At 43.9% G+C, this 27,808-nt stretch overlaps 1 protein-coding gene across 1 annotated transcript; it reads left to right on the top strand.

The window, feature by feature from the left end:
- The first annotated feature begins 69 nt into the window (after positions 1-69).
- NOA1 (nitric oxide associated 1) lies at positions 70-27,430 on the top strand. Its single transcript, XM_073342904.2, has 7 exons — positions 70-1,815; positions 8,051-8,215; positions 11,442-11,638; positions 21,238-21,369; positions 24,334-24,450; positions 26,555-26,672; positions 27,060-27,430. Exons 1-7 carry the CDS (start codon positions 309-311, stop codon positions 27,272-27,274), a joined length of 2,451 nt encoding a protein of 816 aa, XP_073199005.2. The 5' UTR covers positions 70-308; the 3' UTR covers positions 27,275-27,430.
- The last annotated feature ends 378 nt before the right edge of the window (positions 27,431-27,808 follow it).

The following is a 27,808-nucleotide window of genomic DNA, read 5'->3' as shown; positions in this document are numbered from 1 at the left end:
GGCAGGCCCCAATTTACAGCTGGGGGAGCAGAAGAGAGGCCAAGCCACTTGCCCAGGGTCACGCAGCGAGCCAGGCGCTGGCATCACTGGCACTGCCTGGCCCCGTGTGGGCTCTGGCTGAGGCTGCCCCTACCCCTGCCCTTGGACATGGGGGGAGGCGACGCTGGGCAGCCCCTGGACTCCCTGCCTCGCTGGGTCCGGCAGGCCCCGCCCGGCTGCCCAGTCCCGCCCGGCAGGAGGCGCTGTCTCAGGCCGGGCTCTCCGCGTGGCCGAGGCCGGGGGAGCGGAGCCGCGGCCTCGCTTCTCTCATGCACCGACTGAGCCGCGCGCTGCTGGGGGCCCTGGCCCGGGGCTTACCGGGCCGGCAGCCCCCGGGCCCCGGCCGGCTCCTGCCCGCTGCCCTGCGGCCGGGGAGACCGGGCGGCCTCTCCACCCGACCCTGGCGGGACCCTGCGGCCCAGGGGCCGGGCGGCGAGGAGGAGCAGTTCGTCTTCCCCGAGTACGTGCCCGAGCCGGGCCCGGCGCCGGCCGGAGAGCCGCCCGCCGCGCCGGGCCGCCCGCCGGGGAGGCCGCGGGAGAAGCGGCAGCACCGGGTGACGGGGCGGCCGGACCCGTCGGTGCCGCCCAGCGGGGTGAGCTGCTCGGGTTGCGGGGCGGAGCTGCACTGCCGAGACCCCGCCGTGCCCGGCTACCTGCCCAGCGAGAAGTACCTCCGCCTGATGGGCGGGCAGCCGGAGGGCCCCGGGGTGCCGGGGGGCTCGGAGAGGACGGGGGCCCTGGGGAGCTCGGAAGGATTGGGCGGGCAGGGGGCCCTGGGGAGGACGGGGGCACAGGGGGCCGTGGGGGGTTCGGAGGGGCAGGGGGCCCTGGGGAGCTCGGAAGGATTGGGGGCACAGGGGGCCGTGGGGGGTTCGGAGGGGCAGGGGGCCTTGGGGAGGACGGGGGCACAGGGGGCCCTGGGGGGTTCGGAGGCACAGGGGGCCCTGGGGAGCTCGGAAGGATTGGGGGCACAGGGGGCCGTGGGGGGTTCGGAGGGGCAGGGGGCCTTGGGGAGGACGGGGGCACAGGGGGCCGTGGGGGGTTCGGAGGGGCAGGGGGCCTTGGGGAGCTCGGAAGGATTGGGGGCCCTGGGGGGTTCAGAGGGGCAGGGGGCCCTGGGGAGCTCAGAAGGATTGGGGGCACAGGGGGCCCTGGGGGGTTCGGAGGTGCACCGGGCCCTGCAAGGTGTGCTGTGTCAGCGCTGCTGGCTCCTGATCCATCATCAGCAGGCGCTGCACATGCATGTGTCCCGGGAGCAATACCGCAATCTGGTGAGCGCTGCCTTGCGCAGCCCCCCACGCCACGGTCGCCCCCCCCTGGTGCTATACATGGTGGACATGCTAGACCTGCCCGACTCGGTGCTACCGGATCTGCCTCAGCTGGTGGATGCAGGGTCCAACATCCTGGTGGTGGGCAACAAGGTGGACCTGTTGCCTGGGGACTCTCCAGACTATCTGAAGCGCTTCCGAAAACAGCTGTTGACGAACTGTGCCCGCGTGGGCATCCTCCCTGCAGCCCAGGGCACTGGGGGCCAGGTTGGTAGGACTGGGAGCCAGAACTTGGTGGATGTGCACCTGATCAGTGCCAAGACAGGCTATGGAGTGGAGAAGCTGATCTCCAAGCTGCAACGCTCCTGGAAGTGCAATGGCGATGTGTATCTTGTGGGAGCTACCAATTCCGGCAAATCCACACTGTTCAATACTCTGCTGCAGTCTGACTATTGCAAGTCCAAAGCGCCGGAGGTGATCAACAGAGCAACAATCTCGCCCTGGCCAGGTGAGGGGCATGGATGGGGACTTTTATCAGTATCTGTTTGGACTATGCTTTTCAGGGCAAGGAGTGTCTCTTAGGCTTTTATATAGGAGCCTATTTCTGATTGTGGTCTCCTGGGTGTTATGTAGAAATAACTGTTCCCCAAAAAAGTTGGTAAAAGAACTTTTAAGGTTGAAAAATCAAGCACTCCAAAGTTAACAAATGTCAGCGTTAGGCTTTCCCTTAATATGGTCTCCTTGTGCATTTGCATTCTGATACAGGCATATTAAATGGCACAAACCTTTGTTAACATCGAGTTAAGGTTGTCCAGTGGTAGCTTGGGCCTTTCCAGAACTTCAAGTTCAGCAAAACTCAAAACTTCTGAAAACCAAGAAATCCAACCTTAACTCAGCCCTGTGAAGCTGGCAATAGCCACTGGGAATCATCTGCATACACTCTAAGCATTTGGTGTAGCTGTATTTAATGGGGGATGAATAAGCTGGGACAGCTTGGAAGAGCTGTGATTGTGATATGAGGAGATTTGCTGCTGAGTACCCCCAAAAGAAAGAGATGCGGGTTCCAGTCTGCATCCATTCAGTTCAGCATTGTGTAGGTTGTAGCAGGGCAGTGGAAGCTTCTTGACATGGGCATTGTCAGTAGTGAGATGGTGTATGAGAGCAGCTGTGTGTGGATTTAATGATGGGTAGGGGAAAGTGCAGGTTTGGGAAATATCCTGTGTGCAAGTGTCAAGGGATTGTAAAAGGATATGAAGCAGTTGTTAAATTTCACAAGTGTGATATTCTGTCCAGGGAGTAGGCTCATCTTTGAGCATAGGGAAAGTGCAGATAACACTTGTCCATTACAGAGGAGAGGCAAAGTGCCAGTATTTGTGTTACTGGTGTGTTTGGGCAGAGTTAAGGTTGTGTGGGGTTTTACCTTAACTCTGTATTTCTTGATTATCAGAAGTTTGAGTTTGCTGAACTCAGCGTTCTGGAGGGATGCAAGCTGTCACCAGATAATCTTAATTCTGAAGTTTTTTGCCAGTGAATTTCTTAGTTTTTTAAACAGAAATGTTTGTTGGTAAGAGGCAGTGATCATTCGGACAGTTGTCGTTCTCACTTAGGTTTGCAGTTGATATGCTACTGTGGCTAACTAATAATCAAAAGACTTAGCTTTTATCTCGTGGTTTCATCAATAGATCTCAAAGAACTTTCCATATTCCCATTTCACAGATGGGAAACTGAGGCATGGAGGTGAAGTGACTTTCCCAAGATCACCCAGCCAGCTATGGACAGAGCTAGGAATAGTCCCAGTCCAGTGGTCTTTCCACTAGGTCACTCAGTTGCTATGTGATTCCTCAGTACTCCTCCCTGCTCCTGTACGTTTTGTTATAGTGGAATGGGAAGAATGGTCATGCTTTGAAACATTTGCAGTGTGTAGCCACTAACAGGGCCGGCGAGAGAGATCTCATCCGTGTTCTAGGTCCCAAAACCTTGACAGTTTTATGACATGGTTGTAATAGTAATTTTAAGCATGTGAGGGAAGACTCGTGTGTCTCTCTCCTTCTCTGCCCTCTGCCACACCATTCCCTGCTACATACAATGCCCCCCCTCAACATTTCCAGCTCCCCCTCCCATTCCCATCCCATCCCATGAAGCCAGCATTTGGCACCAGGCATGCCAGTTCTCAGGTCCTCACCTTGGTCTCATCAGTGTCTTCTTGGTGCATGCACCCAGCATGCCTTTTTAAAAGCTCTCCATCCAGAGGGGCAGGGGGGCTTCCACAGATCCTGGCTCACATGGAAGGGGCAGAGGGCAAGAGAAAGGGGCTAGACACCCCCAGAAAGTTAAGAGGTCTCTAGAACCTGGTTCATATGGGGAGGCAAGGAGAGGGGTCAGACCACCATAGATGAGCTGGGCCCCCAGATCCTGGTGCACACACACAGGAGTAGGGAGAGGGGCTCAGGCACCATTGTGGATACAGGACATCCAGGTACCAACTCACATAGAATCATAGAAGATTAGGGTTGGAAGAGACCTCAGGAGGTCATCTAGTCCAACCCCCTGCTCAAAGCAGGACCAACCCCAACTAAATCATAGGGGGTAGACCCTCACATCCTGGTGTTCAGACATGGAAGGGGACAAACCTCTGCCCCTATTCTTCCTGTGCCTCTGCTACTCATTCTCATGTCCCCTTCCCATTGTCCCTCTCCTGAGCTCCCTCAATCCCCCTCAACTCTTGTATCACCCATCCCCATTTATCCCACCCCCCTTGCTGCAGCCCCAAGCCCCTCACTCTTATTCCCCCTTAAATGCCCTTCTCCTGCCTGCAACCATTCACATTTCCATTATTTTTTTTTAACAAAACTGCTTTGATTACATTCCCCTGATATAAAAAACAACCAATTGTGCCTCTCTGGTGTCACAAAGCAGCTATTAGACCTGGTTCAACTGTCCAGTTAAGTTAGCTTTGCATCTAGTTTGCTTCACCAGAGTGAAGCAAAATAGCTGGAGTGGGCTAGCGAATTTACCTTTCTTGATTTCCATTGGTATGTTGTCGTGGTGCTCAGAGCTGTTTACCTTACAGTGAGAATTATGTCAGTCTTCAAGGAGTGGCACATCTGTTAGTTGTAGTCCAGTGCAGAACTTTTACGCTTCTAAAGGCTTTCTTGACAAACTGAAAAACCAAAAATTAGCTCCTCTCTGCACCCAGCATGGGTGGCTCATGGGTTTCTCTGCTCTCAGTTTGACCATTATCAAATTTGCAGGCATCATCAAAATTAGACAAGGGTTAAGCAGTCAGGCAGCAGGACAGAACCAAACTCCAAAGTGACCTGGAGAGAGCGTAGTATTGGCGTCATGTATCTTACTGCTAGCCCTGGTGGTTTGCAAAATATCAGTCTTTAAACCTCTTCCCGATCCTTCAGTCTAATGGGGCTCTTTTTGGCACTGGCCTAGGGCTGAATATAGCAAGTCCTGTGTCAGTGTTATTTTCAGTTTCTCAATATATACATAACTCTTAAACTCCAGTTCACATAATTTGGCCAAATATGTGTCTCAAAATCTCTTTGGGAAAAATAATGTTTAGCAATCTTGTCCAATACTGAATAATATTCATTGAAACAGAGCTGTCTAGCTTTCAGTGTCATTATTCAGTGAATCTGGCACCTCTGGAAGGTTACCTTAGTGGTGGTGGGAGCCTCCTGTTGAGATGCTAGAGGCATAGAAGTAACAACTCTTGACCCTCGTATATTGACACTCCTCAAGGGGTGAAGTTAGTTCAGTCTCCATGCTCATTGATGCCTTTGCCTCGCTGCTAAGACCCGCAACAGGAGTTAGAATTTGTTAGAAAAGAATTTGGCTGACCTTCCATTCCCCCATAAGCTTCACCTTGGCAGACTAACACATTATAAATTATACAATTGCACAGTCTATACTAAGGTTATAAAATGCATTCCAGTGTTTTGGCTAACACATTTTAAAAAAACATCTTCCTTCCTAGCCTCAACAAGGCCATGGTGTCTTCCAGGAAAAAAACTGTAAAAAACCCATGAATTTCTAAGGTGTCGTGGAGTGTGGGGGAGTCCGGGCCCTGCACCCCTCTTCCTGGGATTCACCGTGACTCTCAGCCGGCCAGTAAAACGGAAGGTTTATTGGACAATAGGAACACAGTCTAAAACAGAGCTTGTGGGTACAACCAGGACCCCTCAGTCAAGTCCTTTTGGGGGGCAGGGAGCTTAGACCCCAGCCTTGGGGTTCCCTGCGTTAAACCACTCAGCCGAAAACTGAAACCAACCCCCCACCCCCACCCCCCCACTCCTCCTTCCCCCAGCTCCTCCTTGAGCCTTTGTCCAGTTTCCTGGGCAAAGATGTCACCTGGGTCCAACCCCCCCCCCCCCCCAGCTCAGGTTACAGGCTCAGGTCTCCTCACTCCAGTGGAGTCACCCCCTGCTCTCCCATCCCCCATGCAGACAGTCCCAGCAGAACTAGATGACATTCCCTGGTCAATCCGCCCCGCTCCCTGCTGCGTCACATAAAGTTTAGAAAAAAAATCAAATTTAAATGGCCACAGCCCTATTGTTTTCTTTGTACATCACCTTTAAAGGGCAAATTGAAAGAAACACCAAGTTTTGCTCTTACAAAATTCTTTTTGCTTTCAATAGTCTTTAAAGACATTTTTCACATATAGTTTTTGTTTTTTCAGTAAATGGAGAGCCATAAATAAGAATCATAATAGCAAAATGGGATAGGTCTTAATTGTGAAGTAAATATCACTGCAGAATTCTGCTGGTTTTCATGCAATTATGCCACAAGTAAAGTTTCTTTACAAAAGAATGTGTTCATAGGCGTAACCCTTTCATATCATGCTCAGCACTCTCTCTTCCTAGAACTCCTGTTGTTCCAATCCCGTCCTTCATTCCTTTCTTCAGTCCACCTATCACGATGGTCAGTGGTCTGATACTAACAGAAAGGTAATGCTGTAAGGATGTGGCTGAGCCAACACCAATGTGCACTGCACTTGTGGCAGCAAGAAAAATGTGAATCACTTTGCTGCAGTTGTTGAGAAAGACTTTCATTTCTAACCAGCTGTTCAGCCCAAATGCTGCTGACCTAATTCTGGGCCTTTAAAATCAAGAAGAGTTTTGCCCTTGGCTTTGATGAGACCAGGATTTGGTCTCCAGTGGCCTAGTCTACACTACACAAATGTACTATACCTGAGTACAGTTGCCAAAAATTCATGTTTTGGCAATTTTTAATCACAGTGAGCTGATGCAGCGCTGAATGTGGTTTGCTCTGCATGCTAAGTAGTGTTCAACCTCAGTTCAGCTAACATGACTGCTGACAAGATCACAGGGTGGTCATAGAATAGCAGGGTTGGAAGGGACCTCAGGAGATCATCTAGTCCAACCCCCTGCTCAAAGCAGGACCAATCCCCAATTTTTGCCCCAGATCCCTAAATGACCCCCTCAAGGATTGAGCTAACAACCCTGGGTTTAGCAGGCCAATGCTCAAACTACTGAGCTATCTCTCCCCCACCACTGTGGCGGATAGTTTCTGAGAAGAGCCATTAGCTTAGCAGTTGACTTTAGTTTTGTTGTTGTGATTGCTTTTCTGTTTCATAAAGAAGAATAGGAGTACTTGTGGCACCTTAGAGACTAACCAATTTATTAGAGCATAAGCTTTCGTGAGCTACAGCTCACTTCATCAGATGCATATCGTGGAAACTGCAGCAGACTTTATATATACACAGAGAATATGAAACAATACCTCCTCCCACCCCACTGTCCTGCTGGTAATAGCTTATCTAAAGTGATCATCAGGTGGGCCATTTCCAGCACAAATCCAGGTTTTCTCACCCTCCACCCCCCCACACAAATTCACTCTCCTGCTGGTGATAGCCCATCCAAAGTGACAACTCTTTACACAATGTGCATGACAATCAAGTTGGGCTATTTCCTGCACAAATCCAGGTTTTCTCACATCCTCCCCACCCCCATACACACACAAACTCACTCTCCTGCTGGTAATAGCTCATCCAAACTGACCACTCTTCAAGTTAAAATCCAAGTTAAACCAGAACATCTGGGGGGGAGGGGGTAGGAAAAAACAAGAGGAAACAGGCTACCTTGCATAATGACTTAGCCACTCCCAGTCTCTATTTAAGTGGCTAAGTCATTATGCAAGGTAGCCTGTTTCCTCTTGTTTTTCCTCCCCCCCCCCGCCCCCCAGATGTTCTGGTTTAACTTGGATTTAAACTTGAAGAGTGGTCAGTTTGGATGAGCTATTACCAGCAGGAGAGTGAGTTTGTGTGTGTATGGGGGTGGGGGGGATGTGAGAAAACCTGGATTTGTGCTGGAAATGGCCCACCTGATGATCACTTTAGATAAGCTATTACCAGCAGGACAGTGGGGTGGGAGGAGGTATTGTTTCATATTCTCTGTGTATATATAAAGTCTGCTGCAGTTTCCACGATATGCATCTGATGAAGTGAGCTGTAGCTCACGAAAGCTTATGCTCTAATAAATTGGTTAGTCTCTAAGGTGCCACAAGTACTCCTTTTCTTTTTGCGAATACAGACTAACACGGCTGTTACTCTGAAACCTGTCATAAAGAAGAATGAGGCCATCATACAGCCTGCGAACTTTCTTCTGTGTGTGGTTTTTTTCATTGTTTGAACCTTAACATTTAATTGATTTTATATATACTGTGTTCAGTTTGCACAGTCACAGACCTGGATAATGTTGGAATTTGTTTTACAGGCACAACTTTAAACCTCCTGAAATTTCCAATTATTAACCCTACATCTGACAGACTGTTCAGGAGACAGGAGAGACTAAAAGCAGATGCAGAAAAAACTGAAGAACAACTTAGTGATGATGAACAAAAGTATCTTAAATGCCTTAAAAAGCAAGGTTATTTAATAGGTGAGTATTATCTGAGGAAGAGTATCACCATTTGTTCTCAGATGCAAATATTGCATTATACAAAAGACTCAGTTAAGCTTTACTGTATGATAAGTCAGTGTCTAAAGTGAACTCTTCATTGGTAAACGTTGCTAGCCAACATACATTTATGATACATTCTAATTTGGGTTACTAGCAACAGCATATCAGAATAAAAATTCTTCAAATATATATTAATAATCTTCTGTAAATCCTTATTCTTGATCTTATTAACAAAAAGCTATCTTAACAAAAAGGAGGTTAAGGGGCGGCTTGATTACAGTCTATAAGTGCCTACATGAGGAACACACATTTAATAATAGGCTCTTCAATCTAGCAAAGAAACATATAACATTATCCAATGGCTGGAAGTTGAAACTAGACAAATTCAGACTGGAAAACAGGCATCATTTTTTTGACAATGAAAGTAATTAACCATAGGAACAATTTACCAAGGGTCATGGTGGATTCTCCATCAATGGCAATTTTTAAATCAAGATTGGATGTTTTTCTAAAATATCTGCTCTAGAAATTATTTAGGAGAAGTTCTTTGGCCTGTTATAAAGGAAGCCAGACTAGATGATCACAATGGTACCGTCTGTCCTTGGAATATGTGAAAATCTAATATGCAGGATCTCTAACTTTCTACAAGTCATAACTTAAGATGTTTTTTGTGTCACCAGTTTTCATTCTACCCGATAAGAGGTGTGTGTGTGTGTGTGTATATATATATATATATATATATATATATATATATAATGTTTCTTCTGGACACCACACCAATGCATCAATTCAGTCCTTGTCCTTCTGGTGTAGGTGATTTAATGGATTTCCACAATTGCATCGCAGCTCTTTCGCCTTTTCCAAAATAAAAAAGACTAATACACTTAATTGTATTGGCTGTTCATTGGTAGTGTGCAAACTGATAGTGTGTCTTGTAGAAATGGGCTAAAAGATTACAATTACCTTCAAAGAGAATGCCATCCAAAGACACTTTAATATAGCTGGAGATAGGCCCAGCTACTGAGTTAGGTTTTAGATTTCCAGCAAGTTCAGAAATGTTCAGATCTGGAGTTTTTGTTCAGGCATATTCCTCTGTGACTGGGGTCCCAGGGGGGCCATACTAGATCACTCAATCAGGGCAAACTGCACAGAAGGGGGCAGACAATTCCCCAAACTGGTAGTTATTTCTAATACTTAGATTCACCAAGCCAGCAACAAAACAGCTTCTACGATACCTAACTGGTTACCCAGAAGCCAAAACACAGCTCCCTTAAAGCAACCCAGCCTTGAGCTCCCACCCAGACAGCCAGTTCAAATATTATGAAGATTACTGAAAATCTTCTTCATCTTATAAAAAGTTATTCCAATCCCAAAGGATCAGATACATCGCCCACCAGGTCAGTGAATATTTCAGATCTTACCCAAATACACGCTTACCACCAATTCTTATGAATTAAACTAAGATTTATTAAAGAAGTGAGAGTGGGTATTGGTTAAAAGATCATTCTACACACAAACTTGAATAAAAATCTTAGGTCAGTTTCATTGTAGGGATGGTGAGCTTTAAAGTTGCAAAGAGTTCTTTCAGAATTAGTCCATAGGTTACAGTCCAATGTCCAATATCAGGGTGATCCAGATGGGACTGGAGATCTCAGTCTTGGGACTCAAACTTCCCCTGGCAAGCTTAAGCAAATCTGAGATAACAGGGTCAGGGCCCAATAGTTCTTTTTATAGTTTTTTGGCAGCCTCTTGACAGCGTGCAGTCTTTGGGTGAACAATAGTAGCTTTGAAGTAACCTCCTATTTCTTAAGCATCACCAGTAATTAGCTACATGGATTAACGTAAGGCAGCTGTCCATCTCCCCCCAGTTACAGGTAGTTTACTACATACTTCAAAGAGAAATGAAGATAGTAATATTACTACATTCACAGTTCATCTAAATGTTAATATCTTCTTTTGATCTCTGAATTAACAGAATACAGCAATGGGAACCATTCGGTTACATTGTTAATTGCTAATGATGTATTTGTAAACATACACAAAACCACAACTATTATCTACTAATTTATCTCTAAAGGTTGAATCTGGGTCAGTTAGCCTGCTAGTTGTGTAATCCTTTCTGGCCCTGTGTCACACCATAATTAAAACACTTCTTATTAACACTATGTATAGAGCGAAGACTTAGAAAGCATAAAAGAAACCGTTATGTGTAAATGGATGTATACTATATATAATGTGGGCTTTCTTGATTGTGAGTCTGAACTAACAGTTATAAAAAAGAAAAGGAGTATTTGTGGCACCTTAGAGACTAACACATTTATTTAAGCATAAGCTTTCGTGAGCTACAGCTCACTTCATCGGATGCATGCAGTCGAAAATACAGTGGGGAGATTTATATACACAGAGAACATGAAACAATGGGTGTTACCATACACACTGTAATGAGAGTGATCAGGTAAGGTGGGCTATTACCAGCAGGGGAGAGAGAAAAAAATAAAAAAAACCTTTTGTAGTGATAATCAAGGTGGGCCATTTCCAGCAGTTGACAAGAACGTGTGAGGAACAGTGGGGGGGGGGGGGGGGAATAAACATGGAGAAATAGTTTTACTTTGTGTAAAGACTGGGAGTGGATGTGCTCATAGCTTTGTGCAGTTGTAAGCTTTGCAGGCCATTTTCCCCTTGCGGAGACTGAAATTGCCACAAATCAAGGGCCTTATGCTGCAAAGATGCACATGCTTACATTTATACAAGCAGTTCCATCCAAGTCAATACTCTCACAAGTAGAGTTAAGCACATGTATAAGTGTTTGAAAGATCAAGGTCTTAAATATATATAAAAAAAAGTCTAATTTACAAAGTGTTTTGTGCAATGCCTAGAACAATGGGAACATGATTGGGGTCCTTAGGGTTATTGTAATACAATAATAATAATAGCACATTATAGCGGGTCCATGATCTGGGGGACTGCTAATAGCACTGGATTTCTCGTTTTTTGTTGGACAAGAAGGAAAATTAAAATACAGAAACATAAGTCATTTTTTAACATCCTGACTTTTGAGCATTTAAATTTGTAAGCATAAATCACATTTATATTACTTTATCATGTGTTTTTTATTTATTTTTCGGTTGTAAGGAAGAAAAATTTCCAGTTGAAGAAAATGTAAAGTAACATAAATTATTAAAAATACTTTTCTTTTTTAATGTAGGAAGAGTTGGAAGAACATTTCAACAACAGAAGTCAAAAGCTGTCATTGACTTTGATCCTGATGAGCTCTCTTTTAACATGGAAGAGGAGCCTGTCTTTTCATCTGACAAGCCTAAAGAGAGAGTGGAATTTACACACAATGAACTGAAAGATGCTCGCTGGTTTTTTGACACGCCGGGGATTGTAAAAGAAAATTGTGTAGGTGCTCTGTCTGTCTGCATTTGAGAAGATAGGTATTTGGGAGAGGGAGTACTGTCTTAGTTAACTGTCAGTGCAGGAAAAGAGATTTTTTATATCCTTATGAAATAAGACTCTAGCATCCAGGTAATCATTTACTGCCTCCCAGTGTATCAGAGTATTGTGTAATAAGTAGAGCTGAGCGAATAATGGATTTTATTTTACCTTTTTTTTTTTTTTTTTTTTTTTTTCTTCGGCGCTGAACCAAAATTTGTTGGGGGGGAAGAAGCCATTTTGAATCTCGTTTTATTCAAAAAATTTTATTGAATCAAAAAACTTTACATAAATTTGTTTCTAATTGACTGAAGTGTTTTGGTCAACTTGAAACAAATTTTTCCTAGTTTTTCAATTTAGCCATTTTTAGGGGGTTTTCACTCATTTTGAAATGGTCAGAATGAACTTTTTTAACTTTTTTGATATTTTTTTTTCTTTTTTCAGCCAAAACTATTCATCAAATTCAATCTGAATTTGCAAATTGTTTTAGAGCCTCTAATACTGCATTGTTTAGGATAAATTTCTATTTCCCCAAAATAATTTGCCCACTTTTAGTACTAAGGCCTGTCTTATATAGCAAAATTTATCACGCTGGGTGGTTCGCTGTACCTAGTAGTGCCATAACCACCTTCCAACATGGGTATTTACCAATGGAGATTGAACCAAGCGCTATTTATAAGCATGTTAGTGAACTTTTTACAGACCAGTTTTTTGTAGATGAGCCCTGAATGTGTCTCTCTGTAGTAGTACATTTCTGTAGGAGGAATGAATGGCTCGGAGTATTAAAAACAGGATCTGGTGGCAGGATATAGGATTATATCTTTAGGTCTGGTTTTGAGTGAGAATCAGATCACAAGAGACTTGTCTGTTCTAAAAAAAATTATATTGGTTTAACTGAATTGATTTAAAATCCATCTAGTAAAACCAGTGCAACCCCCTAATGTATAACCATTGCTTAAATAAGTTTGCTTTGCATTGGTCGTTTACCAAATAGAGCTAATCCCATTTAAATCTACATTGGGTTTTATTTAACTAGATCAATTTTTAAATAGATTTTAATGTTTAAACAGATACGATTTTTAGTCTAAGAGTACCTAGGACTGAGACTTTCAAAGCTGCTTAAAGGGTTTGAATGATAAATTCATGGGAATAAGAAGTCCAAATTCCCTAGATGGATTTTAAAATTTTGGCCTTAAAATTAATAGAGCCACTGGAAATATGCTCTGTAGAAATCCTGCACAGTTACATGGACTTAGGATCTGTCTATGGTGTGACAGGGTCAGGCCAGGTGGCTACAGGAGAGTGATGGAAGGCAGATATATTAGCCCCAGGTTAAGCAGGTCCCCTTTCCATGGGTAAGGAAACAGGGGCGGTTCCAGAACAATCAGGAACTTGCTGGAACCAATTAAGGCAGACAGGCTAATTAGGACACCTGGAGCCAATTAAGAAGCTGCTAGAATCAGTTAAGACAGTCAGGCTAATCCAAGGCTAAGCCTTGGAAACAAGCAGGGAGAACTGGAGGTCCTGGTGATGTCAAGGAACTATGACGTGATCGGAATAACAGAGACTTGGTGGGATAACTCACATGACTGGAGTACTGTCATGGATGGTTATAAACTGTTCAGGAAGGACAGGCGGGGCAGAAAAGGTGGGGGAGTAGCACTGTATGTAAGGGAGCAGTATGACTGCTCAGAGCTCCGGTACGAAACTGCAGAAAAACCTGAGTGTCTCTGGATTAAGTTTAGAAGTGTGTGCAACAAGAGTGATGTAGTGGTGGGAGTCTGCTATAGACCACTGGACTAGGGGGATGAGGTAGATGAGGCTTTCTTCCGGCAGCTCACGGAAGCTACTAGATCGCATGCCCTGATTCTCATGGGTGACTTTAATTTTCCTGATATCTGCTGGGAGAGCAATACAGCGGTGCATAGACAATCCAGGAAGTTTTTGGAAAGCGTAGGGGACAATTTCCTGGCGCAAGTGCTAGAGGAGCCAACTAGGGGGGGCGCTTTTCTTGACCTGCTGCTCACAAACCGGATAGAATTAGTGGGGGAAGCAAAAGTGGATGGGAATCTGGGAGGCAGTGACCATGAGTTGGTTGAGTTCAGGATCCTGACGCAGGGAAGAAAGGTAAGCAGCAGGATACGGACCCTCGACTTCAGGAAAGCAGACTTCGACTCCCTCAGGGAACGGATGACCAGGATCCCCTGGGGGACTAACTTGAAGGGGAAAGGAGTCCAGGAGAGCTGGCTGTATTTCAAGGAATCCCTGTTGAGGTTACAGGGACAAACCATCCCAATGAGTCGAAAGAATAGTAAATATGGCAGGCGACCAGCTTGGCTTAATGGTGAAATCCTAGCGGATCTTAAACATAAAAAAGAAGCTTACAAGAAGTGGAAGGTTGGACTTATGACCAGGGAAGAGTATAAAAATATTGCTCGGGCATGTAGGAATGATATCAGGAGGGCCAAATCGCACCTGGAGGTGCAGCTAGCCAGAGATGTCAAGAATAACAAGAAGGGTTTCTTCAGGTATGTTGGCAACAAGAAGAAAACCAAGGAATGTGTGGGCCCCTTACTGAATGAGGGAGGCAACCTAGTGACAGAGGATGTGGAAAAAGCTAATGTACTCAATGCTTTTTTTGCCTCTGTTTTCACTAACAAGGTCAGCTCCCAGACTGCTGCGCTGGGCATCACAAAATGGGGAAGAGATGGCCAGCCGTCTGTGGAGATAGAGGTGGTTAGGGACTATTTAGAAAAGCTGGACGTGCACAAGTCCATGGGGCCGGACGAGTTGCATCCGAGAGTGCTGAAGGAATTGGCGGCTGTGATTGCAGAGCCATTGGCCATTATCTTTGAAAACTCGTGGCGAACCGGGGAAGTCCCGGATGACTGGAAAAAGGCTAATGTAGTGCCAATCTTTAAAAAAGGGAAGGAGGATCCTGGGAACTACAGGCCAGTCAGCCTCACCTCAGTTCCTGGAAAAATCATGGAGAAGGTCCTCAAAGAATCAATCCTGAAGCACTTGCATGAGAGGAAAGTGATCAGGAACAGCCAGCATGGATTCACCAAGGGAAGGTCATGCCTGACTAATCTAATCGCCTTTTATGATGAGATTACTGGTTCTGTGGATGAAGGGAAAGCAGTGGATGTATTGTTTCTTGACTTTAGCAAAGCTTTTGACACGGTCTCCCACAGTATTCTTGTCAGCAAGTTAAGGAAGTATGGGCTGGATGAATGCACTATAAGGTGGGTAGAAAGCTGGCTAGATTGTCGGGCTCAACGGGTAGTGATCAATGGCTCCATGTCTAGTTGGCAGCCGGTATCAAGTGGAGTGCCCCAAGGGTCGGTCCTGGGGCCGGTTTTGTTCAATATCTTCATAAATGATCTGGAGGATGGTGTGGATTGCACTCTCAGCAAATTTGCGGATGATACTAAACTGGGAGGAGTGGTAGATACGCTGGAGGGGAGGGATAGGATACAGAAGGACCTAGACAAATTGGAGGATTGGGCCAAAAGAAATCTGATGAGGTTCAATAAGGATAAGTGCAGGGTCCTGCACTTAGGACGGAAGAACCCAATGCACAGCTACAGACTAGGGACCGAATGGCTAGGCAGCAGTTCTGCGGAAAAGGACCTAGGGGTGACAGTGGACGAGAAGCTGGATATGAGTCAGCAGTGTGCCCTTGTTGCCAAGAAGGCCAATGGCATTTTGGGATGTATAAGTAGGGGCATTGCCAGCAGATCGAGGGACGTGATCGTTCCCCTCTATTCGACACTGGTGAGGCCTCATCTGGAGTACTGTGTCCAGTTTTGGGCCCCACACTTCAAGAAGGATGTGGATAAATTGGAGAGAGTCCAGCGAAGGGCAACAAAAATGATTAGGGGACTGGAACACATGAGTTATGAGGAGAGGCTGAGGGAGCTGGGATTGTTGAGTCTGCAGAAGAGAAGAATGAGGGGGGATTTGATAGCTGCTTTCAACTACCTGAAAGGGGGTTCCAAAGAGGATGGCTCTAGACTGTTCTCAATGGTAGCAGATGACAGAACGAGGAGTAATGGTCTCAACTTGCAGTGGGGGAGGTTTAGATTGGATATTAGGAAAAACTTTTTCACTAAGAGGGTGGTGAAACACTGGAATGCGTTACCTAGGGAGGTGGTAGAATCTCCTTCCTTAGAGGTTTTTAAGGTCAGGCTTGACAAAGCCCTGGCTGGGATGATTTAACTGGGAATTGGTCCTGCTTCGAGCAGGGAGTTGGACTAGATGACCTTCTGGGGTCCCTTCCAACCCTGATATTCTATGATTCTATGATAATCAGGGCACCTGGTTTAAAAAGGACCTCACTAGTGAGAGAGCGTGTTGCTAGAGGACTGAGGAGTACAAATGCTATCTGGCATTAGGAAGAAGGTCCTGTGGTGGGAAGGTGTTGGGAGGAGGCCATGGGGAAGTAGCCCAAGGAGTTGTAGCTGTCACACAGGTGTTACACGAAACACTGTAGACAGCTGTGATCCACAGGCCTCTGGCTGGAAGCCGGAGTAGAGGGCGGGCCCGGGTTCCCCCCATCTCCCCAACTCCCTATTGGATACAGGAGGAGTTGACCTGGACTGTGGGTCCCACCAGAGGGGAAGGTCCCTGGCCTGTCCCCCGACTCACTGGGTGGACCAGCAGAGACGGCGAGGATTGTTCTCCTTCCTTTTCCCCATGCTGGCCAGTGATGAGGTTAGCCGAATGAACGGCAAGTTTGAGCTACTAGCAAAAAGTGGCCAAACTGAGGGCTGCCGTGAATCTCTGAGGCGAGCAAATCCGCCAATAAGTGCAGGACCCACCAAGGCAGAGGAGGAACTTTGTCACAATGGATATAACTGTTTTCTACAGAATTGAAGTTAACCTTTTTTTAAAAAAAATTAGTAGTAGTAGTTTGACTTTCTACCCGCATATTTTGTACCAGTAGAATTCTTTTGGTTAGAGGGATAATAATTATTATTTTTTTACCAAATTAGTTAAACCAGTACAAACCCTAGTGTAGACACAGCTATATCAATAGAAAGGAGTCTTATACTGTTATAGCTTATTCCCCAACATATAGGGGAATGAGTGTTACTGGACGAAGCACCTTTATACCAAGATAACTACAGCCACACTAGGCAGCTGGTACTGCTTTAACTATACCACTATAATTAAAGTGGTTCAACTTCTGTGTAGAGACACGGCCTAATTATGACGATAGACTTTCAAATAATGTTAGACTGGCTGATCCAAAAAACTTGAGAGGTGTGAACTGCCCCATTCATCTCAGTAGCATCCTCAGTCAGACTTCAAAATGATTGCCCTGTTGAGATGTATAAAGGAGCTCACACCTTATTATTACTCTCAGCTTCAGTCAGGCTCCAGGACTGTAATAACTTGGATAGGCATCTCCTGCCTCAGCCATCTCAACAGGGTAAATATTCTGACACCTACTGCAGATTTACTGTTAACATCAATTTCACTGCTGGTCAGTTTAGTATATACATCTAGCTCAATCACAAATTATGGGCTTGATGCTGGAATTTTATAGAGGAGCTCAGAATAGATGGTTACAATGCTTCCTTCTGGCCTTAATATCTTTTAATTGAGTAGAAGCACCTAGCTAATGTGTGTGGTTTGGATTCACTTGAAACGATGTTTGATATGAGTAAGTTTTATAGACACAAATGATTAATTGTACTGCATCTAGCACAATGGGGACTCGATCATGATTCAGGCCTCAGGAAGTTAGTTAATAATGGCACACAAAATACTACATTGAAAGAGTGTTAGGGTTGCAAAGTCAACCATTCAAAAGTTTGGAAATGCTAGATTTAAGATTGCCCATGTAAACTTAATCCAGTCCCCTGGTGCGTATGCATTATAAACTGTTTTTTTAATTACATGATCACACTTCTGTCCACAGGACCCCGCCTTATTCAGCATGTAAATTGGATGGTGCTCAATGAATGAGCAGCTTTTCAATTTTCATTTTACCTTTGATGAATAACGTGTGGCCCCAGGCACACTATACCAATCCTGCTCTGAAGACAGGATTATTAATTATGTCATGGGCCTTTTCGTCTTGCTCCTATAGTATCTGACTACTTCAACAAACATAAATTAATCTTCACAATGCCCCTGTGACATGATGGGGGGGCATTATTCTAATTTTACAGAAGGGAGAACTGAGAGACAGAGACATTAACATGAAAAATACACACTAAGTGGGATCCTCACTTTGAGATATCTAGGACCTGACTTTTCAGAGAACTTAGGGCTTGGCTATACTTACATTTTATAGCGCTCTAACTTGCTGGCTCAGGGGGGTGAAAAATCACCCCCCTGAGCACAGCAAGTCAGAGCACTTTAAAGCACTAGTGTAAACAGGCTCGGAGTGCTGGGAGACACGCTCCCAGCGCTCGGAGCTAATCCCCTCGTGGAGGTGGATTACCAGGAGCGCTGGGAGAGCTCTCTCCCAGCGCTCAGGCGCGTGACCACACCCGCACTTCAAGGCATTGCCACAGGAGCGCTTTGAAGTTTCCAGGGTAGCCATGCCCTTAGTATTTTGTAGCACTTTATATGTTGGGAGAACAGTTGCAGATGTGACCATTCAGCACGCCTGGAAATCAGACACCAGTAGTCTCACATTGGGCACCCAGAACATGAACCTACAGGTTTAGTGACCCCCTGTGAAAAGTTTGGATTAAATGACTTGCCCGGTATCTCATAGGACCTGTGTGCCCAAGACGGGGAGAAAATCCGTTCTCCAGGGTGCTGTTCAGCTGCCGAAGCTATGACACCATCCTTACTCTTTCTGTAGTCCATTGCCTCATGCACCTTCCAACTTCTGCAACATATGAGGCAGGGGTCATACAGACAACAGCTTCCTTCACTACACAGCTGTGATCATCCCTAACCACCGGGATGATCCTGTGCACTAAATGAGTCAGGGGTCCTGTGGAAAAACTAGTATGTGATCATGTGATTAAATATTGCATCACAGTGCATAGGTACAGGGGAGTCAAATTAAGGCTACATGAGCAATCTAAATTCTGACATTTCTTAATTTTTGAGTACTTGACTTAGCAACCTTAACATTCTTTTAATATAGTTCTTGTGTGTAATTTCCTAGGTTTTTAATATCAAACTGGGGGGGTGGGGGGCGGGAATGTCTATCATGTGGAACCCTATTGGTTCCCATGTAGTTCATCAGCAGGGTTCAGACCTTTAGTGCTACAGCACAGACGTCTGTGACTTGAGCTAATGAAGTAATTGATAGATGATGACACCCTACTACTGCTATGTGCACCATTTACAAGAGCAGGGGATGAGACATGTTTTTCCAGTAGGACTCGCAACTATTTGCTGACAGCAGAGGAACATGGAGACTCAGAAATCCTAGATTATTATATGCCAAGTTCCAGGAGAAGTGTGCTTTAGTGGTTATAGACTCTTCTGTTTCTGACCTAGCTCCTCGCCTCTCTGCATCCAGTCATGCTGACTGGGCCTCCTCATTACTGCCAGGGTGCCAGCAGCAGGAGCATTGGGAGCACAGAAGAATCTCCCAGCTCTCAGTTCCAGCACCACAGTGGCCCCTGGCTGTCAGGAATTGAATGAGCACAGAAAGTGAATGGACTTGTGTTCAGTAACTTCCTATAGATATTTCTAATTTTGATTAAGCTTGGAGTGCCTGTAACGTGGGGAGGTATGAGACATGCCAGAGTTCGGATAGAATTTCCTCTTGTCATGCTGTTCTTTTTGGCTGGAGAGGAGGAGGGTTGTCTGGGCACCAATTTTGGGGTGGGGAGCAGGAATTTTCAGTCTTTGCTTTCTGTACATTTTTGTGAGGGTTAGCTGATGTAGATAGATTTGCCAGTAGGCTAGTTCACTCTATGAATTATTAAAGATGTTCAGTTTTATAAGGGAGCAAGAGAAAACACCTAAACTTCTAGAAACAGAAACAAAGGGTTTTCGATAACTGTCAAATTTAGCACTAGGTATTATCTAATACTCTGGAATATTATCTGCGGAGCTTGCAGTCTAGAAGGCTCCTACTATTTCAGAACTGTTGCAAAAGTTGCCAAGATTTTCAGACTAAAGTTGGCTCCATCTACACTACAAAAAGAGTGTGTAGAGACCCAGTCACACCATAGTAGTTGCTGACAAAACGGTTCTGTCTTTTAATGTAGAGTCAAGACCTAACCATGTTGCCACACTGTGGTACACACTTGAATGTTAGCGAGGCTGTGGCATGATTAGGTGCATGGTTATAAGAGTATGGTTCTGTTTGTGCTGAAAATTCCAAGTGTGTGAGAAAGGGATGCTGTCAATATGGAATCTAGTCAGTGCTTTAAAGTTAAAAGTAATGTTGGGTACTGCACCTGGGCCTGGATCCCACTGCCACATTTTGTGCTTTTCTAGTCACTTTTTTCTCTTTTTAACATTTTTTTTCTCTCTCTACTGTTCCTGTGTGCGAAAGACCCACACAGACCGGGGAAGCTGACTGTGCGGGGTTGGTGGGGAGGTGAAACTGACTGCACACATAGTCTCATTAAATGTACAAAGTATGCCGGAAAGTACCTTTCAGTTATAGTCACCATAAGCATTACTTATAACAATAGTGGGAAAAACATTTCAGGCAGAGGTTTATTTTTTAAGCTGGAGTCTCTTGCTGTGCCTGGCCCATCAGACACAGTAGTTCCTGCTTTTTAAGTTGGAACTCTATTGCACGTAAACCTATGCTGAGGAGCTAATCTCTCAGTTACATTTCCAGAGAATTTATTCTCAAAGTATTTTTCGCTGGTAGAGATGGGGACAAGAGATCTCTGAAACCTTAGTCAGTTTAAAACGATTTACAGTTTTATAGCAGAAAGCTTGCTAATACCTGAAATAGCCTCCTTGAACCCAGAATCGCCATAACGCTAACTGTAAGAAATATTGATCCAAAATTCTGTTTAACGTACCTTGAACTGCTGGCATATTAAGCTTAACAAAATCTGCTGTGGTAGAGCAGGAAACAATTGGCTGATTATTATTAGTGGCTTCATAATAAAAGTGATAAAGAGTAATTCCTGAGTGGAGACAGTGAGAGTTCCGCACAATGCAATGTGTTTCTACTCTGGGGATCTCAATCTCATTTCAGGTTGTTCCACAAATAAATAGTATTTGTGTGGAAGCATAGCAGGAACCATCCACAATCTTCGATGTAACACAAAGTAGCAGTAAGCTGATTCTGTGAACATTGCAGAGGACAAATTGGCTTGAGCTCTTTAGACTGTAAAGCCTTAGACTCATATTGTTAGTTTGGAGTGTCCATGTTACAAGCCACTTTAAGTCACTATGTGTGAATTGTTAAAAAAGATGAGCACTTTCTTGCCGTGGCTGAACTGAATATGCAGTCCTACTTGTCTGTAATTTCTGTATGAGATCATTTGAGACAGATGTTCTCCATTCAAGTATATTTGGTCATCTTTCTTTTTCCCCATAAAGCAAGAGCATTGGTTTCATCATTTTTGTAAAGGCATCCAAAATGAGTTATGGTCATACAATTTGCTTTTCAGGTTTTAAATCTTCTAACAGAGAAAGAAGTAAAGCTTGTCTTGCCAACACATGCCATTGTTCCACGGACCTTTGTACTTAAGCCTGGAATGGTTTTGTTTCTAGGTGCTTTGGGACGCATAGACTATCTGCAGGTAAGGGAGAGTGGATTTTGTAATGTTCTGTGAATAAGATCTTGTTTGTGCTTTGTAGTGTTATAACAAGTTACAAAACACCTTCACCAGCAGGCTGTTTGTGTAGCTTTCTTCACCATTTCTTTGGTAGCTGCTGCGCTTAAGATTTCCACTAATGAAACACAAACCTTGTTGTGTAAAGTAAAAAATGCTTTAGAAAAAGGCTGTGCCATATGATAGCCCAAAGTGAAGATTTCTGTACTGTAGAGGAGCACCTTGCAGCATGCTCCAAAGAGGTCCTGAGCTTTGTTCTAAATGAAATCGGAGAATTGCTTTGGGACTGACGTGTCACTAAAAGAACAAGGGTACAAATCCTTGCAAGGTGGCTAACAGTGCTAGCATGTAGCCAAAATGAATCAACTTTAAAGGGACACTGTCCAGTGGTTACATGAAAGAGCTACATAGGTAGGGAAATTGATTAAGGGCATTTCTGCTTTTCCTTCCACATTTATAAGAATTGTTTAATCAAGGGAGAAGGGAAAGATGATGACACCAAACACTATTCAATGAACAAAGTAGAAAAAATAAACTGGAAAAATACTGTCCTTTGCTAATCCTTTTCACTCACAGCAGTTCTAGGTAAAACCTCCTTCATATAGACGTGTGATTGTTACTGGGATGATTTCCCTTAAAGTTATTTCTGTTAGATGGTGGTTCAGTCATGTTAAATACTTGTGCTAATTCCCCTTAGTGATGCTTTGCTTCATTTTGAAAAGAGAGGCTATTAGAATAGGGCAAGGAGTGAGCTTTTTCAAAAGTTATTGTAGAAATAAATTTGATTAGTGTTTCCTCCAGGTTTAAAGATATATCTAATAGTAAAGGGCAGAGCAGATGGGTGTATGTGTCTGGGGTCCATTCTCCCCTTTCTACACTTGCATTATTAATGAAAGTTTTATTTATTCCATTTCTAAAATGCAGCTGTCGATGCCCATCCAGTGCTCTGCATACCTATCACATAAATAAAGAATAAAAAAACCCACCAAGAACTGCCCATAAATAGATCCACCTCAGCCAACCCCTCCTCAACAGCCTTAGGCAAGGTCTACACTAGAGCGCTTTGCCTGTATAACTATACCAGTATACTATCCAGGCAAAGCGCTCCTTGTGTGGGTGTGGCATATACAGGCAAAACTGAATTTTTGCTGATATAGCCTATTCTAGGACCCACCATCTGCACCCCGAGTGAAATAAACTATTTTGGTAAAGGCTCAGTTTTGCTGGTATAAGTGCATCTGCGCTAGGGGCTTTTGCCAGCACAGCTATGTCAATCACAAATCTTTACACCCTTGATCAACATATCTGTGCTGGCAAAAGTGTGTAGTGTAGCGCTGGGCTTGTGGGGAGAGTTGTATGCATGTATCAGCAGGAGACTAGATTCCTTGGTTTGGATTTGATGTAATCCTCTTTTTCCACTGCAGTTTGGATGTACAATTCATTTTGGTAATTTTCATGCTTAAATTTGATATGGAGGTATTATTATTTAGAAGTGTGTGTGTGTGTGTGTGTATATATATATTTATATTTAAATCTGGTTCTTACACCTGTAGTCAGATTCGTTTCATATACAATGGTCACAGGGAAGCAGGGAAGAAATTGCATCTTATTTAGTCTTTGTAGAATTCTAGGTACCCCAAAGCAGAGTCTGGTAAACAAGAGGGGTCTGGGAAATGGTCTGAGAGGATCAGCTGGGCAGGAGAAGTCTGTCACACCATCCAGAAATTAGCCTGCCAGTTTTGTTCACATTGGCAGTACTTTCAGTATTGTGAACTAAGCTAGTGTAAAGATACACATTCTGTAACATTTGACTATCATTTTATTTGCATGACCTGAGTGGAGGATTGTTTTGTTTTTGTTTGTTTGTTTATTTAAGTGCCATTCCAATTATCCAAATTCCTTTTCTCTGAAAATCCTAGTTATCCATATCCACAGTGTGTCCCCCATGTAGCCATATGTTAGTTAATAGCACTTCCATTTATCTGAACACATAGTTAGAATCATAGACTTTAAGGTGAGAAGGGACCATTATGATTGTCTAGTCTGACCTCCTGCACAACACAGGCCAGGGAATCTCACCCACCAACTCCTGTAACAAACCCCTAACTTATGTCTGAGCTATTGAAGTCCTCAAATCGTGGTTTAAAGACTTCAAGGTGCAGAGAATCCTCCAGCAACTGACCCATGCCCCACTCTGCAGAGAAAGGCGAAAAACCCACAGGGCCTCTGCCAGTCTGCCCTGGAGGAAAATTCCTTCCCGACCCCAAATATGGCGATCAACTAAACCATGAGCATGTGGTCAAGACTCACCAGCGAGACACCCAGGAAAGAATTCTCTGTAGTAACTCAGATCCCACCCCATCTAATATCCCATCACAGGCCATTGGGCTTATCTACCACAAATAGTCGAAGATCAGTTAATTGCCAAAATTAGGCTATCCGATCATATCATCTCCTCCATAAACTTATCAAGCTTAGTCTTGAAGCCAGATATGTCTTTTGCCCCCACTGCTTCCCTTGGAAGGCTGTTCCAGAACTTCACTCCTCTGATGGTTAGAAACCTTATCCAAGCCATTCAGATAAATGTGAGTGCACTGTATTTGTATTAATGTAGCATGGAAGTATTGTGCGTGATTGCAGAAGTTCTAGAATCAGGAAGGTTCAGGGCTTGCTTTAGGACTAGAAGCTTTGAGGTGGCACAGCTGTTGTATTTTTGTATTGGACGCTCACTCCATTATTTGGAGAGAAGTCATTGTTTATCATAGAAACAATACAGATGCATTTCAAAGACTAAGACCCTGCCTATCTAGGTGAGAGAGAAGCGTGTAATGGAACTGCTTTTAAACAGAAGGTGTGGGAAGGGTGGACAGTAACTTGTAAATATCTTTACAGCATTGAGTGTGTTTAACAATCACCTCTCATTAATTTTAGGGAGCAAAATCCTCCTGGTTTTCTGTTGTGGCTTCTAACCTGTTGCCAGTCCATGTTACTACCCTGGAGAAAGCAGATGGCATCTATCAGAAGCATGCTGGAAAAACATTACTGAAGGTAAGAGGGCAGCTTGACACCTTCTATACCGTGTTCCGGTATGTGTAAGGAGTAAGGTCATGTAGCTTTTGTAGCTCAGCAGGCATCTGTTACTGGTTTCCCTATGCTTGACTCAACAGAGGCTTTGTTAAGTCCATGCTAGAACTCTGTGCATTGTCTTGTCAGTGATTCTTCCCCTTTCTGGGAAAACCAAATAAAAGAGTATATGCATTATTCCTCCCCTGACTGTGGGAAACAGATACAAGAATGAAAATCTTAATGCTAGTCACAACACACATTTGTCCTGTTTAGAATTAAACTAATTCATCAAGAGAACTCCCTCTGTGCATGGACAGAGGAACATGGCATGGGCAGAGCTTAGGACTTTAGTCTGGGGCTTTGGGAGACCTGGGTCACATTCCCTGCTCTGCTTGTGTACAAGGGACCATATTCGTACATTAGACAGACAGTCTTGGAGGTAGGGATATAACTTTTTTTTTTTTTTTCAGAAGCACACAAATTACTACTGAGCAGTCTTCATTAAAGTTAAAAAATGACTGGTGAGGTTTAGGCTTATACTTGCCAAGGCATCATATTCTGGCTCAGGGAGAAAGCCGCTCTTTCTACAGCGCTCATGAGGCAACATCTGGAATACTGTGTTCTGAGCTAGGTGCACTGATGCCAGAAAAACATGGACAAATTGGAGCTACTCAGGCAGGAGTTCAGAGACAAGCAACAAAAACTGAATGTCTGCTATGGAAAGATATAAATTGGCAAAACACAAAGGGAGAGAAATATAAAAGGCAGAGGGGTCAGGGACTACAAATAGGAGCAACAAGGTGGAATTAAGAAATAGAAATACTGTACCTGGAAGTGATGTAAATCCCATCATTTGGGACTTCTGAACCTAGATAGGGGAGAGATCAGAAAAAAACATTGTATGGAATTGTCCCGGGGATGGACTAGATTACTGAGACATTACTTGTAGCTTTGTTCTTCAAAGATTTCAAATTGACACCTAGTTCCATAGCCCTTCTGTAGCAAGACTTACATGTTTTTTAATATATTTACATTTTATTTTCTATATCTTGTTTGATAGTGTAATTTGAAGTGCTTTTAGACTAAAATACATTCTGATGCATGGCATAGAAATATTTGTTTTTTTAAAAAGCAATACTCTCATGATTTAGGCTTTATCTAGAAAGGTGTGGAGTTGGCACATTGGTTAATGTGCTGTGTAAAACATTCAGAAGTCTAGCATAGACAAGCTGTGTATACGTTAACATATATTAGCTGATTAAGTTAAAAGTCTGTGTTGCCCCCTTCTCCACTTCCCCCTGATTTGCCTCAACCAGCTAATGTGTTAATACTATAGCCTTGCCATTTCAACACTAGGATTTTAAAATGTGTTAGCTATCATGTTTTTAAAATGTATATTTTTGTCTTCCTGTAAGCAGGGCCTCTGTGTATATGTATGCGTATCTCGATGTTTTTTAACTTGTTTCCTTGGCAATACCACTAAAACTGAAACACTCTTTCTATAGTAAATATTCAGGATCCCCATACTACATGGTACATTTTCCACTATCTGAAGCAGTTTTAAGCTGTCTCTTCTGGTATTGATCTTCACTTGCAAAGCAACAGTGCAACTCACTGCTCATGCTGAATTCACTTCATGAATTATTGCGCCATTTACAAAAATAAATGTTTCAGAGATTGACCAATAGACATACGTTTTTGTTCTTTTGTAGTAATTAGTAACTTCGACTATTTCATTGAACTAGCTTGGAACTGAATCCTGACACTTACCCAAATAGGACAATCTCTGATACTGTAATAGCTACTTTGTCGCATCTCTGAGGCACGTTCGTTTGATATCTAAGTGAAATCTGTGTCACCTTGACATTTGTTTCAACAAACTGTCCCTTAACTGTACAAAAGCCATTTTTAATAGAAGTGTTGTGCGAGAGCAGATACTCTTTAAATTTCTCCAGCGTTTGAGTCAGTTAGAATTGAAAGAGTTAAGTTGCTGCATTTCACTTTGTAACTTGTTCTGTAACTTGAGAAGTTTAAAGATGTCTTTCTTGTTAGCTTTTAAACCCTTTCTCCTGTATTTTATTGTTAGGTTCCCATGGGGGGTGAAGAGCGAATGAAAGAATTCCCACCGCTTATTCCTCAGGAAATTACGCTGGAAGGAATTGGCACCCGTGAGGCAGTGGCTGACATAAAGTTGTCCTCTGCTGGTAATTCTGCATTTCCTCCTCCACATGCAGGGAATCCACTTCTGCCGTGCACCCTTGTTCTTGGTTGTAATTTTATAATGGGTGCATCATGTGACTTGCAAAGGTCTTCTGACTAGGAAAGGTGACACAGTGTCGACCAAAATGCCTGCTGCCTTGTATGTCATTATGAACAGTTATTCTCTACTTTGGGGGTAGATGTTCAAAAGTGCTCGGCACCCAGTATCTTCCATTCTTCATCTAAATGGGATGCTGAATCTGTGTGCAAATCAAACCCTTTGACTTATTTAAATTGGTGTCCCTTTCCATTTTTTACATTTCATATGGTTGATTCCCATTTTGTTTGAAAGAGGTTGTAACTAACTGGATTCTGTTCTAATATCTGTGCAGGTTGGGTTGCAATAACAGCTCACTTGGCAGACAAACTACAGCTGCGAGCCTATAGCCCTGAAGGGACAACACTGATGATCCGCAAACCTCCTCTGTTGCCACATATCGTTGTCATCAAAGGGACCCGCATCAGAGGAAGTGTGTCCTATAGAACTAAAAAGCCACCTCCCCTAGTGGAGAACTTAAAGGCAAATGGAAAAAATAAACAAATTTAAAAAAGGGTATCTAAAATTTAAGAAGCACAGGAGCTGGAACGCCCTTGGACATATGTGTTGCTTACAGACAATTATGAAAACAATTATTCATTGAACTCTGTAGAAAACATTCATTTTGATTTTAAGACTGGCTTCTGTAAAACATGTTTGAAAGACCTTCCAAATGCAGGTTTGAAGTTTGTATCAGCCTACTGCATAGTGCAGCTCATGGGATCATGTGATTTTCACTCTACTTCCCATTAACAGATGGCCTGTCTCATTCAGACTCTTTAGTTCTGCATTCAACAGACAGATTTGGCATCACTTCACATTATTGCTGTTTCCCCTACAGTGGGTGGAGTAAGGCTGCCATCAGGATGGGAGGGTAATCTCAGTTACAGCAGGAGGGAGGGCTTTAGTGAAGCTGTCAGAACATGTACATCTTTCTGGTTGCTACCAATATTTGGACAGGAGACACATTGCTTGTTTTTTGGCTTTTTGCATGAAATTAGTGATAAAGATTTCAGAAAGAAGCCCCTAGAGTCCATCCTACTA

The sequence above is a fragment of the Lepidochelys kempii genome, chromosome 4, assembly GCF_965140285.1.
Source record: "Lepidochelys kempii isolate rLepKem1 chromosome 4, rLepKem1.hap1, whole genome shotgun sequence".
Classification (NCBI taxonomy): domain Eukaryota; kingdom Metazoa; phylum Chordata; order Testudines; family Cheloniidae; genus Lepidochelys; species Lepidochelys kempii.
Note: the sequence above shows the minus strand (reverse complement) of the source record. Positions and strands in the feature narration are given on the sequence as shown.

Bases quoted from the DNA above. Each gene is read 5' to 3' on its own strand.
- NOA1 (XM_073342904.2), top strand. From the start codon at position 309: ATGCACCGACTGAGCCGCGCGCTGCTGGGGGCCCTGGCCCGGGGCTTA. The intron at 8,216-11,441 runs GTGAGTATTATC...TTTTTAATGTAG, and splicing joins AAAGCAAGGTTATTTAATAG to GAAGAGTTGGAAGAACATTT. The intron at 24,451-26,554 runs GTAAGAGGGCAG...TTTTATTGTTAG, and splicing joins CTGGAAAAACATTACTGAAG to GTTCCCATGGGGGGTGAAGA.